A 23,624-nucleotide genomic window follows, 5' to 3' on the forward strand; every position below is an offset into this window, starting at 1 on the left:
GCCATAACTGTATAAAAAAAGCGGGAGAAGCCCGCCGGAAAAGGGGCGGGGCTATCTCCCTCAGCACACTGGCGCCATTTCCCCTCACAGCTCCGCTGGAAGGATCGCTCCCCAGGCTCTCCCCTGCAGTTCCAGACTACATAGGGTAAAAAAGAGAGGGGGGGCACTAAATTTAGGCGCAATCTGTGATATATAAGCAGCTATAAGGGGTAAAATCACTGTGTAGTGTGTATCCCTGTTTTATATAGCGCTCTGGTGTGTGCTGGCATACTCTCTCTCTGTCTCCCCAAAGGGCTTTGTGGGGTCCTGTCCTCAGTCAGAGCATTCCCTGTGTGTGTGCGGTGTGTCGGTACGGCTGTGTCGACATGTTTGATGAGGAGGCTTATGTGGAGGCGGAGCAGGTGCCGATAAATGTGATGTCACCCCCTGCGGGGTCGACACCTGAGTGGATGGATATGTGGAAGGAATTACGCGACAGTGTCAACTCCTTACATAAAAGGTTTGACGACATAACAGATGTGGGACAGCCGGCTTCTCAGCCCGTGCCTGGCCAGACGTCTCAAAAGCCATCAGGGGCTCTAAAACGCCCGCTACCTCAGATAGCAGACACAGATGTCGACACAGATACTGACTCCAGTGTCGACGATGATGAGACTAGTGTACATTCCAATAGAGCCACACGTTACATGATTACGGCAATGAAAAATGTGTTGCACATTTCTGATATTACCCCAGGTACCACAAAAATGGGTATTATGTTTGGGGAGAAAGAACTACCAGTGGTTTTTCCCCCTTCTGATGAATTAAATGAAGTGTGTGAAGAAGCGTGGGCTTCCCCCGATAAGAAACTAGTAATTTCTAAAAAGTTACTAATGGCGTACCCTTTCCCGCCAGAGGATAGGTCACGTTGGGAGACATCCCCTAGGGTAGATAAAGCGCTCACACGCCTGTCAAAGAAGGTGGCACTACCATCTCTGGACACCCTAAAGGAGCCTGCTGATAGGAAGCAGGAGGCTATCCTGAAGTCTGTTTATACACACTCAGGTATTATACTGAGACCAGCTATTGCTTCAGCATGGATGTGCAGTGCTGCAGCTGCGTGGTCAGATTCCCTGTCAGAAAATATTGATACCTTAGACAGGGACACTATATTGCTAACCATAGAGCATATTAAAGACGCAGTCTTATACATGAGAGATGCACAGAGGGATATTTGCCGGCTGGCATCTAAAATAAGTGCAATGTCCATTTCTGCCAGGAGGGGTTTATGGACTCGGCAGTGGACAGGGGATGCAGATTCTACGAGGCACATGGAAGTTTTGCCTTACAAGGGTGAGGAGTTGTTTGGGGATGGTCTCTCGGACCTCGTTTCCACAGCGACAGCTGGGAAGTCAGCATTTTTACCCCATGTTCCCTCACAGCCAAAGAAAGCACCGTATTATCAGGTACAGTCCTTTCGGCCCCAGAAAGGCAAGCGGGTTAAAGGCGCGTCCTTTCTGCCCAGAGGCAGAGGTAGAGGAAAAAAGCTGCAGCATACAGCCAGTTCCCAGGAACAAAAGCCCTCCCCCGCTTCCTCTAAGTCCACCGCATGACGCTGGGGCTCCACAGGCGGAGCCAGGTACGGTGGGGGCCCGTCTCAAGAACTTCAGCGACCAGTGGGCTCGCTCACGGGTGGATCCCTGGATTCTACAAGTAGTATCTCAGGGGTACAAGCTGGAATTCGAGACGTCTCCCCCTCGCCGTTTCCTCAAATCTGCCTTGCCAACAGCTTCCCCGGACAGGGAGGCAGTGCTGGAGGCAATTCACAAGCTGTATTCGCAGCAGGTGATAGTCAAGGTACCCCTCCTTCAACAAGGAAGGGGTTACTATTCCACAATGTTTGTGGTACCGAAACCGGACGGTTCGGTGAGACCCATTTTAAATTTGAAATCCTTGAACACCTATATAAAAAGGTTCAAGTTCAAGATGGAATCGCTCAGGGCAGTTATTTCAAGCCTGGAGGAAGGGGATTACATGGTATCACTGGACATCAAGGATGCTTACCTACATGTCCCCATTTACCTTCCTCACCAGGAGTACCTCAGATTTGTGGTACAGGACTGTCATTACCAATTCCAGACGTTGCCGTTTGGTCTGTCCACGGCACCGAGGGTATTTACCAAGGTAATGGCCGAAATGATGATACTCCTTCGAAAAAAGGGAGTTTTAATTATCCCATACTTGGACGATCTCCTTATAAAGGCGAGGTCCAGGGAGCAGTTGTTGGTCGGGGTAGCACTATCTCGGGAGGTGCTACAACAGCACGGCTGGATTCTGAATATTCCAAAGTCACAGCTGGTTCCTACGACACGTCTACTGTTTCTGGGGATGGTTCTGGACACAGACCAGAAAAGGGTGTTTCTCCCGGAGGAGAAAGCCAAGGAGTTGTCGTCTCTAGTCAGTGATCTCCTGAAACCAAAACAGGTCTCGGTGCATCACTGTACGCGAGTCCTGGGAAAAATGGTAGCTTCCTACGAAGCAATTCCATTCGGCAGGTTCCATGCAAGAATCTTTCAGTGGGATCTGTTGGACAAGTGGTCCGGATCCCATCTTCAGATGCATCGGCTGATAACCCTGTCTCCAAGGACCAGGGTGTCTCTGCTGTGGTGGCTGCAGAGTGCTCATCTTCTAGAGGGCCACAGATTCGGCATACAGGACTGGGTCCTGGTGACCACGGATGCCAGCCTTCGAGGCTGGGGGGCAGTCACACAGGGAAGAAACTTCCAAGGGCTATGGTCAAGCCAGGAGATTTCCCTACACATAAATATTCTGGAACTAAGGGCCATCTACAATGCCCTAAGTCAGGCAATACCCCTGCTTCAAAACCAGCCGGTACTGATCCAGTCAGACAACATCACGGCGGTCGCCCATGTAAACCAACAGGGCGGCACGAGAAGCAGAACGGCGATGGCAGAAGCCACAAGGATTCTCCGATGGGCGGAAAATCACGTGTTAGCACTGTCAGCAGTGTTCATTCCGGGAGTGGACAACTGGGAAGCAGACTTCCTCAGCAGGCACGACCTCCACCCGGGAGAGTGGGGACTTCATCCAGAAGTCTTTCAGCTGATTGTAAATCGCTGGGAACAGCCACAGGTGGACATGATGGCGTCCCGCCTCAACAAAAAGCTAGAAAGATATTGCGCCAGGTCGAGAGACCCTCAGGCAATAGCTGTGGACGCTCTAGTGACACCGTGGGTGTACCAGTCGGTTTATGTGTTCCCTCCTCTTCCTCTCATACCCAAGGTACTGAGGATAATAAGACGAAGACGAGTAAGAACTATACTCATTGTTCCGGATTGGCCAAGAAGAGCTTGGTACCCAGAACTTCAAGAAATGATCTCAGAGGACCCATGGCCTCTGCTGCTCAGACAGGACCTGCTGCAGCAGGGGCCCTGTCTGTTCCAAGACTTACCGCGGCTGCGTTTGACGGCATGGCGGTTGAACGCCGGATCCTGAAGGAAAAGGGCATTCCGGAGGAAGTCATCCCTACACTGATTAAAGCTAGGAAAGAAGTGACCGCAAACCATTATCACCGCATATGGCGAAAATATGTTGAGTGGTGTGAGGCCAGGAAGGCCCCAACGGAGGAATTTCAGCTGGGCCGTTTTCTGCACTTCCTACAGTCAGGGGTGACTATGGGCCTAAAATTGGGTTCCATTAAGGTCCAGATTTCGGCTCTATCGATTTTCTTCCAGAAAGAACTGGCTTCACTATCTGAAGTTCAGACATTTGTTAAGGGAGTGCTGCATATTCAGCCCCCTTTTGTGCCCCCAGTGGCACCTTGGGATCTCAACGTGGTGTTGAATTTCCTAAAGTCACATTGGTTTGAACCATTTAAAACCGTGGATTTAAAATATCTCACGTGGAAAGTGGTCATGCTGTTGGCCTTGGCTTCGGCCAGGCGTGTGTCAGAATTGGCGGCTTTATCATGTAAAAGCCCTTATCTGATTTTCCATATGGATAGGGCGGAATTGAGGACTCGTCCCCAATTTCTCCCAAAGGTGGTTTCAGCTTTTCATTTGAACCAGCCTATTGTGGTGCCTGCGGCTACTCGTGACTTGGAGGATTCCAAGTTGCTGGACGTAGTCCGGGCCCTAAAAATCTATGTTTCCAGGACAGCTGGAGTCAGAAAGACTGACTCGCTATTTATCCTGCATGCACCCAACAAGTTGGGTGCGCCTGCTTCAAAGCAGACTATTGCTCGCTGGATCTGTAGCACGATTCAACTTGCACATTCTGCGGCTGGACTGCCGCATCCTAAATCTGTAAAAGCCCATTCCACGAGGAAGGTGGGCTCTTCTTGGGCGGCTGCCCAAGGGGTCTCGGCTTTACAACTTTGCCGAGCAGCTACTTGGTCGGGGTCAAACACATTTGCTAAATTCTACAAGTTTGATACCCTGGCTGAGGAGGACCTAGAGTTCGCTCATTCGGTGCTGCAGAGTCATCCGCACTCTCCCGCCCGTTTGGGAGCTTTGGTGTAATCCCCATGGTCCTTACGGAGTTCCCAGCATCCACTTAGGACGTTAGAGAAAATAAGATTTTACTCACCGGTAAATCTATTTCTCGTAGTCCGTAGTGGATGCTGGGCGCCCGTCCCAAGTGCGTATTGTCTGCAATACTTGTATATAGTTATTGGTTAACTAAAGGGTTATTGTTGAGCCATCTGTTGAGAGGCTCAGTTATATTTCATACTGTTAACTGGGTATAGTATCACGAATTATACGGTGTGATTGGTGTGGCTGGTATGAGTCTTACCCGGGATTCCAAATCCTTTCCTTATTGTGTCAGCTCTTCCGGGCACAGTATCCTAACTGAGGTCTGGAGGAGGGTCATAGAGGGAGGAGCCAGTGCACACCAGGTAGTCCTAAAGCTTTCTTCAGTTGTGCCCAGTCTCCTGCGGAGCCGCTATTCCCCATGGTCCTTACGGAGTTCCCAGCATCCACTACGGACTACGAGAAATAGATTTACCGGTGAGTAAAATCTTATTTTTCCTACGTACTTAAATGTATTGTGTAATTTGAAAAATGTGCTCATTGTGCAAATGTATACTAATGCATTGTTATGTGACTGATTGCTAGTACAGCTTCTGGCTTTAAACTTTGTTTCTGTCAGTTTTGCTTTCTCTCTCTATTGATTCATACCCTCAATGCCGGTGCACAGCAGGGTAGGGTCTGATTGTACTTCACTTTAAAAATAAAAAGTGAGGACTGTCACATCGATGCGTAGTTATACACAGAGTGTGTGATTATTTTGTTGCTATGTCCCAGAAAGGCAAGGGTGAAGAGTTAACATCATGTTTGTCCTGCAAAGCTGGGTTAACCTCTCAGGACATAGTACAAGATGGGTTATGTGCAAACTGTTATGGTTCCCTTAAAAGCCTTCTTAATCAACCGGCTTTAAGCCAGGTACCTGTTCAAGCACAAGAACCTCCTTGGGTATCTTTTGTACAGATGTTATCCAATATAGCAGACCACATGGCGCCAGCTATATTGCTAGGTATGGGACACCCTCAAAAACCTTCCATGCAATCAGTGTCGGACTGGGATATGAAGGGCCCACCGGGTGAATGCTGTTGTAGGGGCCCATGCTTAGGGGTGTGGCCAGGCTACAGTGGGAGCGTGGCCAGTTACCACAGAGGTTTGGCTAACCATTACAGAGTACATGTTCTGTGCCCCTTGGTAAATGTATAAAAAAACAAATTCTTGTGAAGTATAATGTAACTTATATATAATGCATAATTCAAGTGCACTAGGATAGAGTCTGGAACCTGATCCTTAGAGGAGGAGGAGGAGGGCCCACCGGTAGTTTCCCCTGTGGGCCAGTCCGACCCTGCATGCAATATTCCCTCCTGGATTATGTCACATACAGTCCAAGGTTTAGTTCAGAACTCGGTTGCCTTTCAGCAAAAGCAAGCAGAGAGGCTCAGGGACCTGAAAACGGATAGACATGGAGTACCATCCTCTCAGTCTATACAGTTTTCAGAGTCTGAGGGCACTTCAGATATGAAGCTGGATCCTCGCATTCTGTATCTGCATCAAGAGATGAGGAGAACATTACCTCAGTAGATATACCTGAGTTAATTTATGCAGTAAAATCTATTCTTTCAATAGAGGAGTCAGAAGAGCCTGAGTTAAAATCTAAGGCTCCTGTTTTTAAACGTCCAAAAATTGTTAAAGCAGAATTTCCTAAATCAGATCAGCTGACGGAAATCATGCAAGAGGCATTGGTAACACCCAGTAAGAAATTAAAGATTCCTATGAAATGCTCTTCCCTCTGTGGACTGTTTAAAAAGGGAAGTTCCTCCCAAAGTAGATGAGCATGTAGTTCAACTAGTGCACAAATCTACATTACCTCTGCTTTCAACATCATTAAATGATGTAACAGACAGAAAGATGGATGGTTTTCTTAAAACACTTTTTTCTTGACAGGGGCAGTTATTACAGTGACAGGCTGGGCGGAAACTTTGGAAGAAGATCTTGCAGTAGCAACGAAAGAACAGTTATCCCATATTGCAAATATAAAACAGGCAGCTGCTTTTATGGAAGAAGCAGCCCTGGATATGGGTATATTAGCGTTCCTCAGTAGCAGCTCGCAGAGCTGTTTGGTTATGTTCATGAAAGGCTGACTTGGTATCCAAGAACGTACTACAATCCCTGACTTTTGTTGGAAATATACTGTTGGTACAGAATTAGACAGCATTCTTGTGTATGAAGCAGACTCCAAAAAAGTTAAGTTTCCTTTGACATCAAACGCTAAACCCAGATTTCCTGCTTTCCGGTCCTTTCGGGCCCAAGGTAAAGCAAAGGGAAAGGTTTATAGCAAACAGTCTCAATCAGATAAATCTGGTAGGACTAAGACCAAACAAACTTGATCAACAAGGCACCCAGCTTCTAAACCAGAAGATAAGCTGTTGGCCTTGATGGCACGGGCCTCCACCTGGGGGACCTCAAGGTGGGAGGATGACTTCTTCAATTTGCACAGGTCTGGCAGCAGTCCACCTCAGATACTTGGGTACAAGAAGCGGTCTTTCACAGTTACGTTTTCTCCTTCAAGAAACGCCCCCTCAAAAATGTTTTTTGTGCCAGCCCGTCTCCTGTGGAAACGAAGCCCAGGGCCCTGCAAGATGCAATTCAAAAGTTACTACAATCAGAAGTGATAGTACCGGTTCCCTCAGCACAGCGAGGAAGAGGTTTCTATTCCAACCTGTTTCTAGTTCAGAAATAAAATGGGTCTCACCGACCCATACTCAATCTCAGAGCTCTGAACAAATATATTTGGGTCCCTCAATTCCATATGGAAACTTGCAAACCATTATCCTGGCAGTGCTGTCTCATGTTTGCTATCCTCCAGCAACATTTTTAGTTTCAGGCTGTGCCCTATGGACTGGCTACAGCTCCAAGGGTATTTACAAAAATTATGGTAGTGATGGCAGCTCACCTGCGTCATCAGGGAATAGGGATTTTCCTGTATCTAGACAATTTGCTAATCCTGGCACAATACCAGGAAATTCTTCACTGCAATCTACAAGTGACAATAGCCTGCCTGGCACAATACCAGGAAATTCTTCACTGCCATCCATAAGTGACAATAGCCTGCCTACAGGCTCACGGCTGGCTCATAAATTGGGTAAAGTCTTCCCTAGTCCCGTCCCAATGCATGACACACCAAGGGACTGCATTTGATACCAGTCTTCAGAAAATGTTTCTACCCCTGGACAAAATATCCACAATACAGTCGGAAATTTAGGGATTGCTACACAGTCGGAGAGTATCCATCCATGCAGCAATGCAAGTTCTGGGATCAATGGTCTCGACTTTCGACATGGTAGAATGTGATCAATTCCATTCAAGACCCCTCCAACATCTGATTCTCTCCAAATGGAACGGATAGCATCAGACGATAAAAACTCAGACAATAGTTCTTCCACAGGGAGTACGTTGGTCATTAGCCTGGTGGCTACAGAAGTCCCATCTGGACATAGGGTCACCCTTTTGGGTTTCAGACTGGGTGGTTCTGAAAGCGAATGGGCCTTGCACCCAGAAGTCTTTCAGATTCTGGTAAACAAGTGGGGTCTGCCAGAAGTGGACCTCATGGCCTCTCATCAGAACAACAAAGTACCCGCATACGGGTAAAGAACAAAGAATCCCGAAGTGATTTTCGTGGATGCCCTGTCAGTGAAATGGGAATTTCATCTGGCATATGTTTTTCCACCAATCTCCCAGGGTGATTTGAAAATTCAAACAGGAAAGGGACGCCATGATATTAATAGCTCTGGCATGGCCCAGACGAAATTGGTACACAGATCTGCAGAGGCTGTCCGTGAATACTCTGTTCCGTCTGCCTCAACATCCAATGGACACTCGCTTAGGTTAGAGGAGAGGAGATTCCGCACAATGCGGCGTAAAGGTTTTTTCACAGTAAGGACAATACGTGTTTGGAATTCCCTGCCTGAGGGAGTTGTAATGGCGGACTCAGTCAACACCTTTAAGAATGGGTTAGATAAATTCCTAATGGATAAGGATATCCAGGGTTATAGTGCGTAGTCACGCACTATAGTTACTATAAAAAGAGGAGTAAAACACAATGGCTGACATCAGCATCAGACAAAATTTAGACCAAAATAATCCTGCATAGGAGACCACAAATAGGTTGAACTCGATGGACAAATTGTCTTTTTCAACCTTAGATACTATGTTACTATGTTACAGATCTACACCTGGATTGACTTTGTTTGATGGTGTGGCTCTTGAAACAGCCATCTTAAAGGTGAAAGGTTTTTCACAAGAGGTAACTGAAACGATGCTTAAAGCAAGTAAACCATTCTCGGCTCGCATCTATTACCGGATATGGCATGCGTATTTTCAATGGTGCGCTGCCAGAAAATATGACCTTAAGGTCTTTCAGAGTTTCAAGAATTCTAGCATTCCTTCAAGCAGGAATGGACAAAGGTCTCCACTTAGCTTCCTTGAAGGTACAAGTATCAGCATTAACTGTGGTTCCAAAAGAAAATTGCAAACCTACAGGATGTTTGTACTTTTTTCTAAGGAATGCTTCACATTCAACCTCCTTTTGTACTCCCTACTGCTCCCCAGGACCTAGGTCTAGTACTCAGAGTGCTTCAAGTTGCTCCATTCGAACCACTGCATCGTGTGGATCTCAAATGGTTGACAGCTAAAGTTCTTTTTCTTCTTGCAATTGCTTCAGCTAGAAGAGTATCAGATTTAGGGGCACTGTCGTATCGCCCTCATTCTAAGGTGGTTTCTAAGTTCCACCTTAATGAAGAAATAGTAGTTCCGGCTTTTCAGGTACCGGACCTTTCTGTGGGAGATACATCATTGGATGTAGTTTGTGCTTTAAGGATCTATGTGGATTGTACCAGTACCATCGGAAGGACAGACACCCTTTGTTCTATATGGATTTCACAAGAGTGGATGTCCTGCCAATAAGCAAACACTGGCTAGTTGGCTTCGGATAACTATCTCAGAAGCATACTCTCAAGCTGATCTCTCTATCCCGGATAATGTCTCTGCCCACTCTACCCATTCGGTAGGTCCTTCATGGGCAGCCCACCATGGTGTCTCAGCTAAAGAACTCTGTAAGACAGCCACATGGTCATCAATTAATACATTCTTTAGACATTATGCCTTTGATACCTTTGCCTCTCAGGATTCTGCATTTGGGCGAATGATTATCCTGCCCAATCAGGAGCGTCCCCTTCCTTAGTTGCTGCTTTGGGACATCCACTACTGTGGACCCTGAAGGAGAAATCAGGAGTTATGGTAGACTTACCGTCGATAACTCTGTTTCACCAAAGTCCACAGTATCCACAGGGAACCCACCCTGACGCACCTGATTTGAGAATGTTTACACTTACTAACCTCTTCCTTCATTCTGGTATGGAAGTGTGTGTATATTCTTCTCGCCTGAATAGGTCTTCCCTCTCTATAAGTCTGCTCATGCCTTGAGCTTTGGAACCAACTGAATTCCCTGAGCTAGGAGGCAGGTTTATATGGAGGCTGGAACATTGCATCCTGGGAGCTCAAAAGCTTTAACCGTTTGGTGCCCGTTCCTCTGAAGCCACTTACAACCCAAGGTAGATCCTGTGGATACTTTGGACTTCGGAGAAACAGAGTTATCAAAGGTAAGCCTACCATAACTCCTGATTTATAATAACTTTTTGTAAATGTCATGATCACTAGCATTTTGTCGGGATCTGTTCAATTTGCCGGCTGTCGGGATCCCGGCAGTCAGGATGGCGATGCCGCATTCCTGACAGCCAGCAGTGCCACCAGCCGGAATACCGGTGCACAGGGGCCATTTCCACTCATGGGTGTCCAGCGTGGTGGGGCACACCGCTCACCCCCGCTGCCGGTGAGATGCCACTGTTGGGATACTGACAGTTGGCATCCCACCCTGTGGAATTACTTATGTAATCCCATTTTTTCTAGTATACACATTTTGATTGGGAGATAAAACTAGCTGTGAGGTTTTGTTGGATTACCCACTGTGGGTCTATTGTTTGCAAGGAATCGGCTGTGCAATTCCGTGTCATTAAAATGCAGATGCAGCAAGAGGCATCTGATGACGCAGATCCTGGACCCATCACACCTTCTAAAGAGGGGCGAGATGCCCCCGTAATGAAGAACGGTGTCGGGTGCCTCCTCCACTCCACTCCCCAAATGCCACAGCATTTCAGTCATGCTGCGGCTGACGGGTCTGTAAACGATATCACAAGACCCATTCTGCACATGTACAGAATTGGTCTTGAGCCTGTGTAGATCCCAGACCATAGGGTTTTTGTACAAACCTGAATTACACCCTGTGTGTGCAGTGGCACCTTGGGCGAGGAATCAACAGAAACTTCTGCTTAATTCAACTTTCCCATAAGACCTAATTTCTTACTAATACTAAACGGGAATATGTGATACTGTTTAAAGACAGGAGATCAAGTAAAATTACATTCCTTTTTTTATTATTCAGCTGCAGCTTCGTAAGTGTGATGTTATAAATAATTAGCTGATTCTAGCAACTGCCTTTCCCTGTCACCCTCTGCCTCTCCATCAACCTCTGCCTCTCACTGCCACCCACTGCTTCTACCTTTCACCCACTGCATCTCTATGTCCACCACTGTTTAAACCTATCACCCTATGCCTCCTTCTGCCTCTCACCATCAGCCTCTACATCTCCCCATGAACGACTACCTCTCCATGTCACTCTCTGGCTCTCTCTGCCACCTGTGACCACCACTAACAAGTTCCGCCACTGCTTTCTCAAGATCACTGAACTACAGTAAAAGCCAGTAGAATATTTGGATGCATAGGAGAGGTTTGGAGGAATATTATATTGCCACCCATAGGTCATTGGTAAGACCTCACCTTGAGTATTCTGCGCAGTTCTGGACCTATCCTCCAAAAATACATTTTCTGATGCCTTAGTGATGTCAGCGATTCTTAGTTAATGGTCAGGCTACAGAATGTGTTACTCAGGAATGTTGACTCAGCTCACAAAGTATCAGCCTCCACCTTACTATGTGTAGGCGACATGTACTTTATACAGTTGCCTGTATAGGAAAGAGTGTAAACTTTGTATATTGTAAAGGGAGAAATGAGAACCTATCTTTTTACTTTTTTTTTTTGTCAACAGAAAGTTGTCAGGCCTCATACAGATCTGCAGAATATGTAAGCTTACCTTCTCAGCTTATTTACTATCATATGCTAGGCTTGATTTGTCTGTAGTTTTCTTTCTTATTGATATGATTTTTGGTTTACTGACTATATACAAAGAAGGTGCCTATCAAGTACTAAACCTATAGTAAAATGAATAATTAATCAGGGCCAGCTCCAGGCCCACCGGCACCCTGAGCAAGAATTTTTGAAGCCCCCCCCCCCTTTCAATGTGCGCCGAAGGTGCCTGCGCTTCTGGGAGAGTGGGTGTGGCCTTGCAACTTTATATTATGTTATCAAACTATAAATATATATATATTATCACACACCCCCTCTACTCACACACAATTAGCACCCTTACACATTATGCCCACATTAGTGCTCCTTACACACAATGCCCACAGTAATGCCCCTTTCACAAAATGCCCACAGTAGTGCCAACTACACATAATGCCCTAGTATAGTGCCAGGTACACATAATGCCCCCAGTATAGTGCCAAATACACATAATGCCCCCAGTATAGTGCCAGGTACACATAATGCCCACAGTAGTGCCAGGTACACAATGCCCCCAGTATAGTGCCAGGTAAACATAATGCCCGGGTTATTCTACACGATCTCAACACAGTTTTCAGACTGACCATTTCAGATTGTGGTATAAAAATGCTGCAATGGGTGTAAAGAAAACCCTAAAATTTTAGGCTGATATGTTCAACGGTTTTGAAGTTATATTCCTTTAATCCTGCAATGTTTTTCAAAAAATGTGCTATTAACGTTTTTTTAATTGCACTTGCAGCTCACCTAATTGAACTAGAGAGTTGGGCAAGATCTCAGTTTAAACCTCTTCTTATGGGTTTTCATATGATATATAACAGCAGTATGTGCCTATAAAAATGTAAATTTTTAAATCTTAAAAAAACAACATTTTAATTTTCTCAAAAAGCCAATTTTTAAAAAATTTTAGAAAAAAAAATCTAAAAAATTACATTATCAATGTCTTTCTCAGTGGTACATTGTTATTCTGTAATCTGTTTAGTTATGTTTGTAATTTCAACACTCTAATATAGGGGCGTGTGTGCACCCCTGGAGCCCAGTGAGATGCTATGAGCATCTCTGGGCTGCGATCGCCTCTGCCTGATTGACATGCAGAGGCGGTTGCAGGGTGGGAGGGGGTGTGCCAATGGCGTTAGAACGCCATTAACGGGGCGTGGTCCGGACTACGGAGACGTGTCTGAACCATTGGGTGGGCGGGCCGTGGCGGCTGCGTGACATCACATGCAGCCGCTGTGACCCGGGACGCGGCAGTAGCTCCCTGTCAGAACGCAGGAGCTGAGCTGGCAGGGTACTACTCACCAGGTATAAAAGCTTCGTCGCCGTGCGATGATTTTGTACCTGTGCGGGAAAGGCTTGGCCTGACATGTGGGGCGGACTAGCCTTGTGCTGGGCGCCCCTCCGCATGTCAGATTAACTGATCGTAGATGTGCTAAATTTAGCACTTCTGTGATCAACTCTGAATTACCCCCACAGTCATGAGACCAGGGCCCTCATTCCGAGTTGTTCGCTCGCAAGCTGCTTTTAGCAGCTTTACACACGCTAAGCCGCCGCCTACTGGGAGTGAATCTTAGCATCTTAAAATTGCGAACGAAAGACTCTCAAAATTGCGATTACACACCTCTTAGCAGTTTCTGAGTAGCTTCAAACTTACTCGGCATCTGCGATCAGTTCAGTGCTTGTCGTTCCTGGTTTGACGTCACAAACACACCCAGCGTTCGCCCAGACACTCCCCCGTTCCTCCAGCCACTCCCGCGTTTTTCCCAGAAAAACTGTAGCGTTTTTTCGCACACACCCATAAAATGGCCAGTTTCCGCCCAGAAACACCCACTTCCTGTCAATCACATTACGATCACCAGAACGAAGAAAAAAACGTGAGTAAAATTCCTAACTGCATAGCAAATTTACTTGGCGCAGTCGCACTGCGGACATTGCGCATGCGCACTAAGCGGAAAATCGCTGCGATGCGAAAAAATTTACCGAGCGAACAACTCGGAATGAGGGCCCATAATCACAGTATACCACAAGAGGTCACTAAAGAGTGTTCTGTTGTAGTTAGGAATCGTCTCAATTCTTTTAGAACTTGTAAAAATAACTTTGATCAGTTCTTGGCAATTTTACGAAACCTCATGAAGTTATTTCAGTATTTTGTTTTGATATGATCAGTGATATTGTAACCCCTGGCACCCCTCTCCCAGCACAGCACCCATCACCCAGGAGTACAGATCACAGCAGCAGCCAGCAACACCCATCACCCTTCAACCATAACAATCCTCATCCACAGAGCCGTAACGTAGATATTTTGGTGCTCTGTGCTAGCAAGAGGATTGGTGCCCCCACCCTCCATATTTTAAATAGGGTCAGCACACTGAAGTGGACTTGTAAATAATTGCACTACAGAAATATGGGCAGACTTATACAAAGTCTCCCTTTTTCACTCAATTAACGACTGGCCGCAAAAAAATGTCTAGAGACCTGTGATTCTTTATAGTAGGTCCAGCCTGGCCTGTTCTTTAAAATAGTCGTGCACACTGTGGGCGGGTTGCAGCAACCATCGCATTTTGCTTATGTTACATTCCGCCACTCTCCGCATGCATATCGGCGTTTACTTGTGGTAAGAGCTGTTCTTTGCGATGATAGGACTTCTGGGTTTAGGATCCAGCATCCTATCTGCGCATGATGCCCATAGACTTATATTGGACAACGCCATCTACCCGCTGCAACCATGGTGCAAATGCGGTAAGCGGCCAAAACCTTCAAAAGCAGCATTTTTGGAGTTTTGACTAGTTTTCTGCTTGCTGCATCTTGCCCTTTGAATCCTGCTGTGGTGATCGGATCATAATATGCATTCCGTTTTTATGCTGGTGAGCTAATAACAATGTCACTGTTAGTAGTTGATACCTCCTATAGTACCAAAGAAGTAATAGGATTTTTTATTTGTTTGGGAAGGTATTACCTGGTCTTTCATTGAGGTGTAGCGGTAAACCTTTCCCACCACTGCACTGTACTTTGGCCCTCATTCCGAGTTGATCGCTCGCTAGCTGCTTTTAGCAGCAGTGCAAACGCTAAGCCGCCGCCCTCTGGGAGTGTATCTTGGCTTAGCAGAAGTGCGAACGAAAGGATCGCTGTGCTACTACAAAAAAAAATGGTGCAGTTTCAGAGTAGCTGCAGACTTTCTCCTACCTTGCGATCGCTTCAGACTATTTAGTTCCTGTTTTGACGTCACAAACACGCCCTGCGTTCGGCCAGCCACTCCCCCGTTTCCCCAGCCACTCCTGCGTTTTTATCTGGCACGCCTGCGTTTTTACTCACACTCCCCGAAAACGGTCAGTTACCACCCAGAAACACCCACTTCATGTCAATCGGCTTCTGTGAAAATACGACACGCGTGCGCCCCATACGCATGCGCAGAATTGCCGTTTTTTTACCTGATCGCTGCGCTGCGAACGAAAGCAGCTAGCAATCAACTCAGAATGACCCCCTTTGTATCCTGTTGCCGCGTGTACTCTGTCCGGCCCCACACATACACTCTGTTCCTCCCAGTAACCACAAACACACAGCCTGTTCCCCAGCCACCACACACACATGGCCTGTTCTCCCCCAGTCACCATACACACACACAAACACCCATACACACACACCCATACACACACACCCTGTTCCCCAGTCACTAGGACCCGGCAAAGTTGGGGGCATGGCCTAATCGTGGACCCTCGTGACCATGCTCCCTTTAAAAAAAACTTACCGTACAGCAGGCAAGTCGAGCTGGCCTGGGACAGGAGAGGAGGCACAGCAGCAGATCAGTCAGCCCTACAAAACTGCCGCTGCTCCTACCAAGCTGAGGAGGCCCTAGGCTTGGCATGCATGCCACTAGGCATTGTCCTAGTTTACCTGTGCCTAGGGCCGACTCTGCATGTGGGGAATCTTGGGGGTAAATTTACTAAGGTGGGAGTTTTTATAGAACTGGTGATGTTGCCAATAGCAACCAATCAGATTCTATATATTATCTTCTAGAAGCAGCTAGATAAATGTTAAGTAGAATCTGATTGGTTGCTATGAGCAACATCACCAGTTCTAAAAAACTCCCACCATAGTAAATTTACCTCTTGGTGTTGTCCTGGATAGTGGCCTGACACACAACCAGAGGCGGAACTACCGCCAGTGCAACCAGTGCGTTGCACTGGGGCCCGCCTCTATCCAGGGGCCCAAAGCATGTAATGAGTCAAACTGACTCATTACATGCCGCTGTGTGCTGCGGGCAACCGCTGCCCGCAGCACACAGCCGCCCAGAGAGGAGAGGAGAGGAGCAGCGGTACGGGGGAAGGAGGAGGAGGGAGGTGGAGGAGGGAGCCGCAGCAGCGCTTTGTTACTGGTTGAGGCGCTGCTGCTGCTGCCCCTCTGCTTCACTATAGGCTGTCTTCCGAGAACAGCCTCTAGTGAAGCAGAGAGGCAGCAGCAGAAGCGCCTCCACCAATAACACAGCGCTGCTGCGGCTCCCTCCTCCTCCTTCTCTTTCTTTCTTTCTTTCTTTCTTTCTTTCTTTCTTTCTTTCTTTCTTTCTTTCTTTCTTTCTTTCTTTCTTTCTTTCTCTCTTTCTTGGGACTGTCTGCCGCAATGTGTAAAAAGAGGGAATCTGCCTGCCGCAATGTGTAAAAATGGGGAATCTGCCTGCCGCAATGTGTAAAAATGGGGAATCTGCCTGCCGCAATGTGTAAAAAGGGGGAATCTGCTTGCCGCAATGTGTAAAAAGGGGAACGCTGTCTGCCGTAATGTGTAACAAGGGCACGCTGTCTGCCGTAATGTGTAAAAAGAGCACGCTGTCTGCCGTTATGTGTAAAAAGTGTACGCTGTCTGCCGCTATGTTTAACAAGGGCACGCTATCTGCCGTTATGTGTAAAAAGTGTACGCTGTCTGCCACTATGTGTAACAAGGGCACGCTGTCTGCCGCTATGTGTAACAAGGGCACACTGTCTGCCGCTATGTGTAACAAGGGCACGCTGTCTGCCGTTATGTGTAAAAAGTGTATGTTGTCTGCCGCTATGTGTAACAAGGGCACGCTGTCTGCCGCTATGTGTAACAAGTGCACGCTGTCTGCCGTTATGTGTAAAAAGGGGACACTGCCGTTATGTGTAAAAAGTGCACGCTGTCTGCCGTAATGTGTAAAAAGGAGAGGAATCTGTCCGCCGTAAGGTGTAAAAGAGTCTCTACCTGGTGTAGTGGTGCTACTGTGCAGCATAATTTGAATAATGGAGACTACTGTGCACCGTTTTATGAATTCGTATTATTTTGTGGCCACACCCCTTCCCCACGAAGCCTACGGCGCGCACTGCCCCTGTTTTGTATGCAGGGGTGGGGCTCCGATGCCGTTTCTTGCACACAGTGCTAAAATGTCTAGTTACGCAACTGTTGCTAGGTATCCATTTCTCTGGCCCTGAGCAGGTCCCCCTCACCAGAACCTCTCCAGGGGTGAGGGGGTGGACTTGGATGGGATGGGGGGGGGGGGGAGGGGCAAAGCATTTTGTCGCACCTGGGCCCACCGCTCGCTAGTTCCGCCACTGCACACAACAGATATCAGCCACAATCAAATCCACATGTGTTCATCTGAGGAACATAGCCAGAATCAGGCACTTAAAGTGCATTCACACTGGACATTTTTGCCCAGCGTGTATTCACAGTGATGGTGTAAACATCGCTGGCAGGAAAAACACTCCGTGCATACACCCTGAGCAATTTTTACCTGGCCCAGCAATGTTCATGGGGGGTGAACCACTTTCCACAGTAGGAGTCTGTGGAAAGTGGTACACTCGGCTGTTCAAACAGCCCGACGGACGATGGCGGCTGGCGATGATGCGGGAGCGCGCATCAGCGCTCACCACTCATCGCCTGGCCACACACACTGGCCGAGCTGGAGCTCAAAGTAGCTCAAAACGCCAAAAGTCAGCTACTTTGAGCTCAAAATCGGCTATTGTGTATGGGCCTTAAGTTCCCTCAGAAGATCTGCCTAAAGCAGTGGTTCATGCTCCTTGATCCATGATCCTTGATCACTGCACTCCCCTTCCTGTATATCCCTTGTCCTCTCACTAGCAGGGACTCAGTGAGCTGCCACTGCAGCTACATATACAGCGAGCTAAGCCCCTGGCCGCCGCCAAAAGCAGGGGCTTGCCGCTGGTGACACACCCTTGCAGTGTCCTGCGGTGAGGGGCAGTTGGGAGACTCCAGTCACTCGCTGCAGTGAATAGATGCTGTGCACAGCATCTATTCAATGGGGACAGGGTGCTGTGGTGGGCATGCCAGCAGCTCACAGAGCACTGGCCATGCCACCTCAGTAACAAAAACCAGGGGCGGGGCTTGCAGTAGCTGGATTCCCGTGAAGCCATTTTGCTGTGACCATGCCCTTTTTCAGGAACGCGCACCTCCGGCGCGCTGGAGTCCCAACCATCAGACATCTGAGTGGCCCTCAGGTTACTCAGGATGTCCAGCAAAACTATACTGCCGGTGCTAGAGAAGCTGCTAGTGGCTTCAGCACGTCCAGAAAACGGTGCCGACATGCCTCGGTTTTCTGAAATGCTCCACCTCACTGCCCCCAAATGCTATGAGCATCTCAATCATGCAGAAGCTTTCGGGACTCTGTGGTCGCCGTCGCAGGACCAGATCTGCACATGCATAGTGCGGCTCCTGAGCATGCACACATCAAAAAATATTGGAGATGTGAGAACATTGAAGTCTGGAAATTTCTGCATCAGCCCCTTAGTGAGGTGGATGAAATCATACAGCTGACTTCAGATTGCCGGGTCGGGTTGCTATTGGGGGTGGGGACCGCTGCATCATTGGGGGCGGGCGGCGTCACTTGATGATGAGATCATCTCTGCGCTGCCTCTCCCTATGCTGTGAAAGTTAAATAGGAGTTTTGCGCTAGTTATTATCATAGAGTCTGATCTGGAGGGGAAAAAAACAATTAGAAATATGTGTATGCTATAAATTCATATTTATTATTATTATATAGCATATATTTATCTATTATATACTCTATATATAAAAATGTACACGAAAAACAGCGACACAGCCGGCTATGTACAAATACATTTACACAAAACATTAAAAACACTTATTAATGACTAGCTGAATACCCGTGCTTCGCTATGGGATGAGGATGGTAAATTAGAATTATAGTTGTTCGTTAATTGACGTTGGTTGCAGATCTAGTATATAGGCATATCTTGCTTCACTGATCCACTTTGTGTGGTTGCTGGACCCCTTTTTGGTCCCCCAAGGGACCCTGCTCTTCCCACTATACAACTCTCAGTCTGTGGCTTCTTGCTGCCTCCATTCTTACCTACAGCAGAAAGGGGAACTAGCCCATTAATGCCGGGACATGTTTACTTTCTCCTTATTACACTTACATATATCAGCAGCCTATGGATGGGTTATCTACATTATGAAAAAACTATTGACTGTATATTTGTCGTATGTGTAGACACGTGGTTATGTTTTAGAAATTTCTATTAGAGATTCTATTTGTACAGTATAGTGAACATTAACCACGTATATACCATACGTGTAGGCATATAGAGATTTTGAATCACTACAGGTCTATTTTGACCAACCTGTGCTGTTTATATCTTATTTGGACCACATTATTTTAATATCTTCAATAAATGTTAAGTTTTAGTTCTATAATAATTACGAATTTCATGATAAAAAAAAGAATGCGCCATAAAGTAAGCCTTCTTTGGAGGATGACCGTCTTACGGTCACTGTCCTCTTTCCCCTTTTTCTAGATACTGTACCATGCTTACTGGTGCACCTCCAGCCTAATCTAATTCAGTTTAGGGTATTCCGCTTATTTAATTGTCTCTCTAAGGCTGGTTCTTATTAAAATAGTTTTTTCTTAAGAATACTGAAAGAGCCTGTGCATAGCCCTTCAGACTATACGTCTCTCCTTCTCAGAGATTAGGATATGGACAGTCCTTACCAACACCTAGGTGCTGTTGAATAGATGAAAGCCGGAACAGGTCAGCAGATGTAGTACAGAGGCTGAGCGTACTGTAGAACAAATGATATTTGTAAACTGCCGGTTTTGCCAGATGAAACGGATGATGAAGAACTGTGAATGAAGTGCAGATGATCCAGTGTAAATAGCAGAGTTTGAATGATTCTGGAGATGCTAGAGATCAATGAATTGAAAAACACAGATGACTTGAATACTGTTGATAACAGGAACTTCGATGGCGGAGCACCGATGACAATAGGTAGCTGAACACCACTGGAAGCCCAAATGCTGGAAGCTGATGTTCTTTGGAGCACTGCCAATAGCAGAAAGCAATGAGGATACTATGGAGTCAGGCAGGCACCGCAGGGTGGTGATTGGTGCAGGTCTCTGTAGAACTGGAGACTTCAGGAGCTGGAATACCTGGAACACAGTTAGAATCACAGAAAGCAGAGATAGGATACACTGGTGATGACAACCAAAGCACTGACAACTTCCTGGTCTATCATCAGTCCCTTTATACAGTGCAGGGATTGGATCAGCAATCAGGCAGAGCTCAACGGGACTGTAGATTGGTGGGAATAGCATCATATGATCAGAACCAGCATGGCTGCGCCCATACTGGTTCTTGGAGGGAAACCTGGTTTGTAATTCCATGTGGAGCTTGCACAGTAATGGCGGCCGCAGGACACAGAGAATGTTAAAACTGTACATTAACTTCCCAGCGCCAGCGGCGGAAGCTACCGTGGATGAGAGGCGCCGCACAGACCTGTAATACTTTACTGTAGTAATCGCGGCAGAGGCTGCAGCTGACAGGAGACGCCACAGAGATCCGTCCATGCACTGAAGTGCAGCAATGGCAGCGGAGGCCGCAACTGACAGGAGATGCTGTGCAGAGCCGCCCAAGTGCTGAGAGTACGGTAATGACGGCAGAGGCCGCAATGAGCTAGAAACGCCATTCCATTTAAGAGTTCTTTGTGACAGCACCTGCAGACTGGTAGAAAGGAATTATAAAGCAAGGATATTCAGCAACATGACTGAGACCCGGCCCTGGAACGCTGAGCCAGTCTCAAAAGACACCTGAAAGGTAAAAAATGATGTCCAGTAGTCCGGATCGTGACAGGGACACAGTCAGCGCTGGTTTAGGGTCTCCCTATACCTGTAATAGCGCTGTGTGTGGGTTGGCTCCAATCTCTGTGTCTCTCTGCCATTCTTGGAGGGGAAACTCTGTCTGCCCAGTACCCTGTGTGTATGTGGGGTGATTGGTGTGTATTAGCAAACATGTCTAGAGACTCTGTTTCATATGCTGCAGAGGATTTATCTTCTCAGGAAGATCCCATCCCATGTAATCAGGATTGCACTGTTGTAGCACAGATCCCGACTAGAGAACCGGAGTGGTTAGCCTCTCTTAGTGGGACTATTTCTCAGATTTCTGAAAGGGTTGCTAGAACTGAGCATGCCACTCAGGTACTGCAATCCTCTATGGTTGTATGGTCTGATACTGCTCCCTCAGGGTCCCCTGCAGTACATTCTCACAAATGTGCACTTGCCAAGATTATGCTGGATGACACGGACACCGATTCTGACATTGCAGACGGTGACGGGGATGTGTCGAGGGGGATGGCATCACTTGCAGAGGGGGTGCAGTTGATGACTGAAGCCATACGGGATGTGTTGCACATTTCTGACACAACTCCTGAGCAGGTTGAGGAGTCCTTTTTCACAGACAGTAAAAATGCCCCTCTCACCTTCCCAGCATCTAAGGAATTAAATGCTATCTTTGAAAAAGCCTGGGAAAATCCGCAGAAAAAATTCCAGATTCCTAAGAGGGTCTTTTCCCCTCAGCTGCAATAAAGAAGCCTTTTACACCAGCGTCACAGACCTTTCGGCCCGCGAGGCCTAGAAAGAACAAACCTTCTCACACCTTCTTCAGAGGCGGTCGTGCTAAAGTAAAAGCCTGCTCCCGCAGGTTCCCAAGACCAGAAGCCTGTTTCTGGTACCCCAAAGTCCTCCGCATGACGGTGGACAGCACAGCCTGGAGGAAGGTCAGATGGGAGCAAGACTCCGGCATTTCAGCCACGTCTGGATGTCGTCTGGCCTGGACCCTTGGGTAGAGGATATAGTGTCCAGGGGGTACAGGCTGGAGTATCAAACTCTCCCACCTCACCGTTTCTTCAAATCAGGCTTGCCAGCTCTGCCGGCAGACAGAACAATTCTTCTGGAAGCTATCCGAAAATTGGTCGTTTCCGAGGTCATTGTTCTAGTTCCGCCTCATCAGTGGAACAAGGGTTACTATTCGATCCTTTTCGTGGTACCGCAGCCGGATGGTTCGGTACGGCCAATTGTTAACTTAAAATCTTTGAACCCTTATCTCAGGGAGTTCAAATTCAAGATAAAGTCTCTGAGAGCTGTCATCTCAGGACTGACGGAGGGGTTGTATGGTCTGATACTGCTCCCTCAGGGTCCCCTGCAGTACATTCTCACAAATGTGCACTTGCCAAGATTATGCTGGATGACACGGACACCGATTCTGACATTGCAGATGGTGACGGGGATGTGTCGAGGGGGATGGCATCACTTGCAGAGGGGGTGCAGTTGATGACTGAAGCCATACGGGATGTGTTGCACATTTCTGACACAACTCCTGAGCAGGTTGAGGAGGCCTTTTTCACAGACAGTAAAAATGCCCCTCTCACCTTCCCAGCATCTAAGGAATTAAATGCTATCTTTGAAAAAGCCTGGGAAAATCCGCAGAAAAAATTCCAGATTCCTAAGAGGGTCTTTTCCCCTCAGCTGCAATAAAGAAACCTTTTACACCAGCGTCACAGTCCTTTCGGCCCGCGAGGCCTAGAAAGAACAAACCTTCTCACACCTTCTTCAGAGACGGTCGTGCTAAAGTAAAAGCCTGCTCCCGCAGGTTCCCAAGACCAGAAGCCTGTTTCTGGTACCCCAAAGTCCTCCGCATGACGGTGGACAGCACAGCCTGGAGGAAGGTCAGATGGGAGCAAGACTCCGGCATTTCAGCCACGTCTGGATGTCGTCTGGCCTGGACCCTTGGGTAGAGGATATAGTGTCCAGGGGGTACAGGCTGGAGTATCAAACTCTCCCACCTCACCGTTTCTTCAAATCAGGCTTGCCAGCTCTGCCGGCAGACAGAACAATTCTTCTGGAAGCTATCCGAAAATTGGTCGTTTCCGAGGTCATTGTTCTAGTTCCGCCTCATCAGTGGAACAAGGGTTACTATTCGATCCTTTTCGTGGTACCGCAGCCGGATGGTTCTGTACGGCCAATTGTTAACTTAAAATCTTTGAACCCTTATCTCAGGGAGTTCAAATTCAAGATGAAGTCTCTGAGAGCTGTCATCTCAGGACTGACGGAGGGGTTGTATGGTCTGATACTGCTCCCTCAGGGTCCCCTGCAGTACATTCTCACAAATGTGCACTTGCCAAGATTATGCTGGATGACACGGACACCGATTCTGACATTGCAGACGGTGACGGGGATGTGTTGAGGGGGATGGCATCACTTGCAGAGGGGGTGCAGTTGATGACTGAAGCCATACGGGATGTGTTGCACATTTCTGACACAACTCCTGAGCAGGTTGAGGAGGCCTTTTTCACAGACAGTAAAAATGCCCCTCTCACCTTCCCAGCATCTAAGGAATTAAATGCTATCTTTGAAAAAGCCTGGGAAAATCCGCAGAAAAAATTCCAGATTCCTAAGAGGGTCTTTTCCCCTCAGCTGCAATAAAGAAGCCTTTTACACCAGCGTCACAGTCCTTTCGGCCCGCGAGGCCTAGAAAGAACAAACCTTCTCACACCTTCTTCAGAGGCGGTCGTGCTAAAGTAAAAGCCTGCTCCCACAGGTTCCCAAGACCAGAAGCC

The 23,624-nt window shown here is 47.4% G+C and overlaps 1 protein-coding gene across 17 annotated transcripts in view; it reads left to right on the top strand.

The window, feature by feature from the left end:
• TESMIN (testis expressed metallothionein like protein) overlaps positions 1-23,624 on the top strand; it is a 542,857-nt gene that overhangs the window by 318,052 nt on the left and 201,181 nt on the right. For 15 of the 17 annotated variants that reach the window (XM_063945034.1, XM_063945030.1, XM_063945033.1 and 12 more), the window contains one exon: positions 11,683-11,717. The exons of the other annotated variants lie outside the window; for them this stretch is intronic. In XM_063945034.1, coding sequence (XP_063801104.1) covers positions 11,683-11,717 — 35 coding nt within the window. The remainder of the gene's footprint in view (positions 1-11,682; positions 11,718-23,624) is intronic. 17 annotated transcript variants of the gene reach the window in all.

Source organism: Pseudophryne corroboree, chromosome 11 (assembly GCF_028390025.1).
Source record: "Pseudophryne corroboree isolate aPseCor3 chromosome 11, aPseCor3.hap2, whole genome shotgun sequence".
NCBI classification, from domain to species: Eukaryota; Metazoa; Chordata; class Amphibia; order Anura; family Myobatrachidae; genus Pseudophryne; species Pseudophryne corroboree.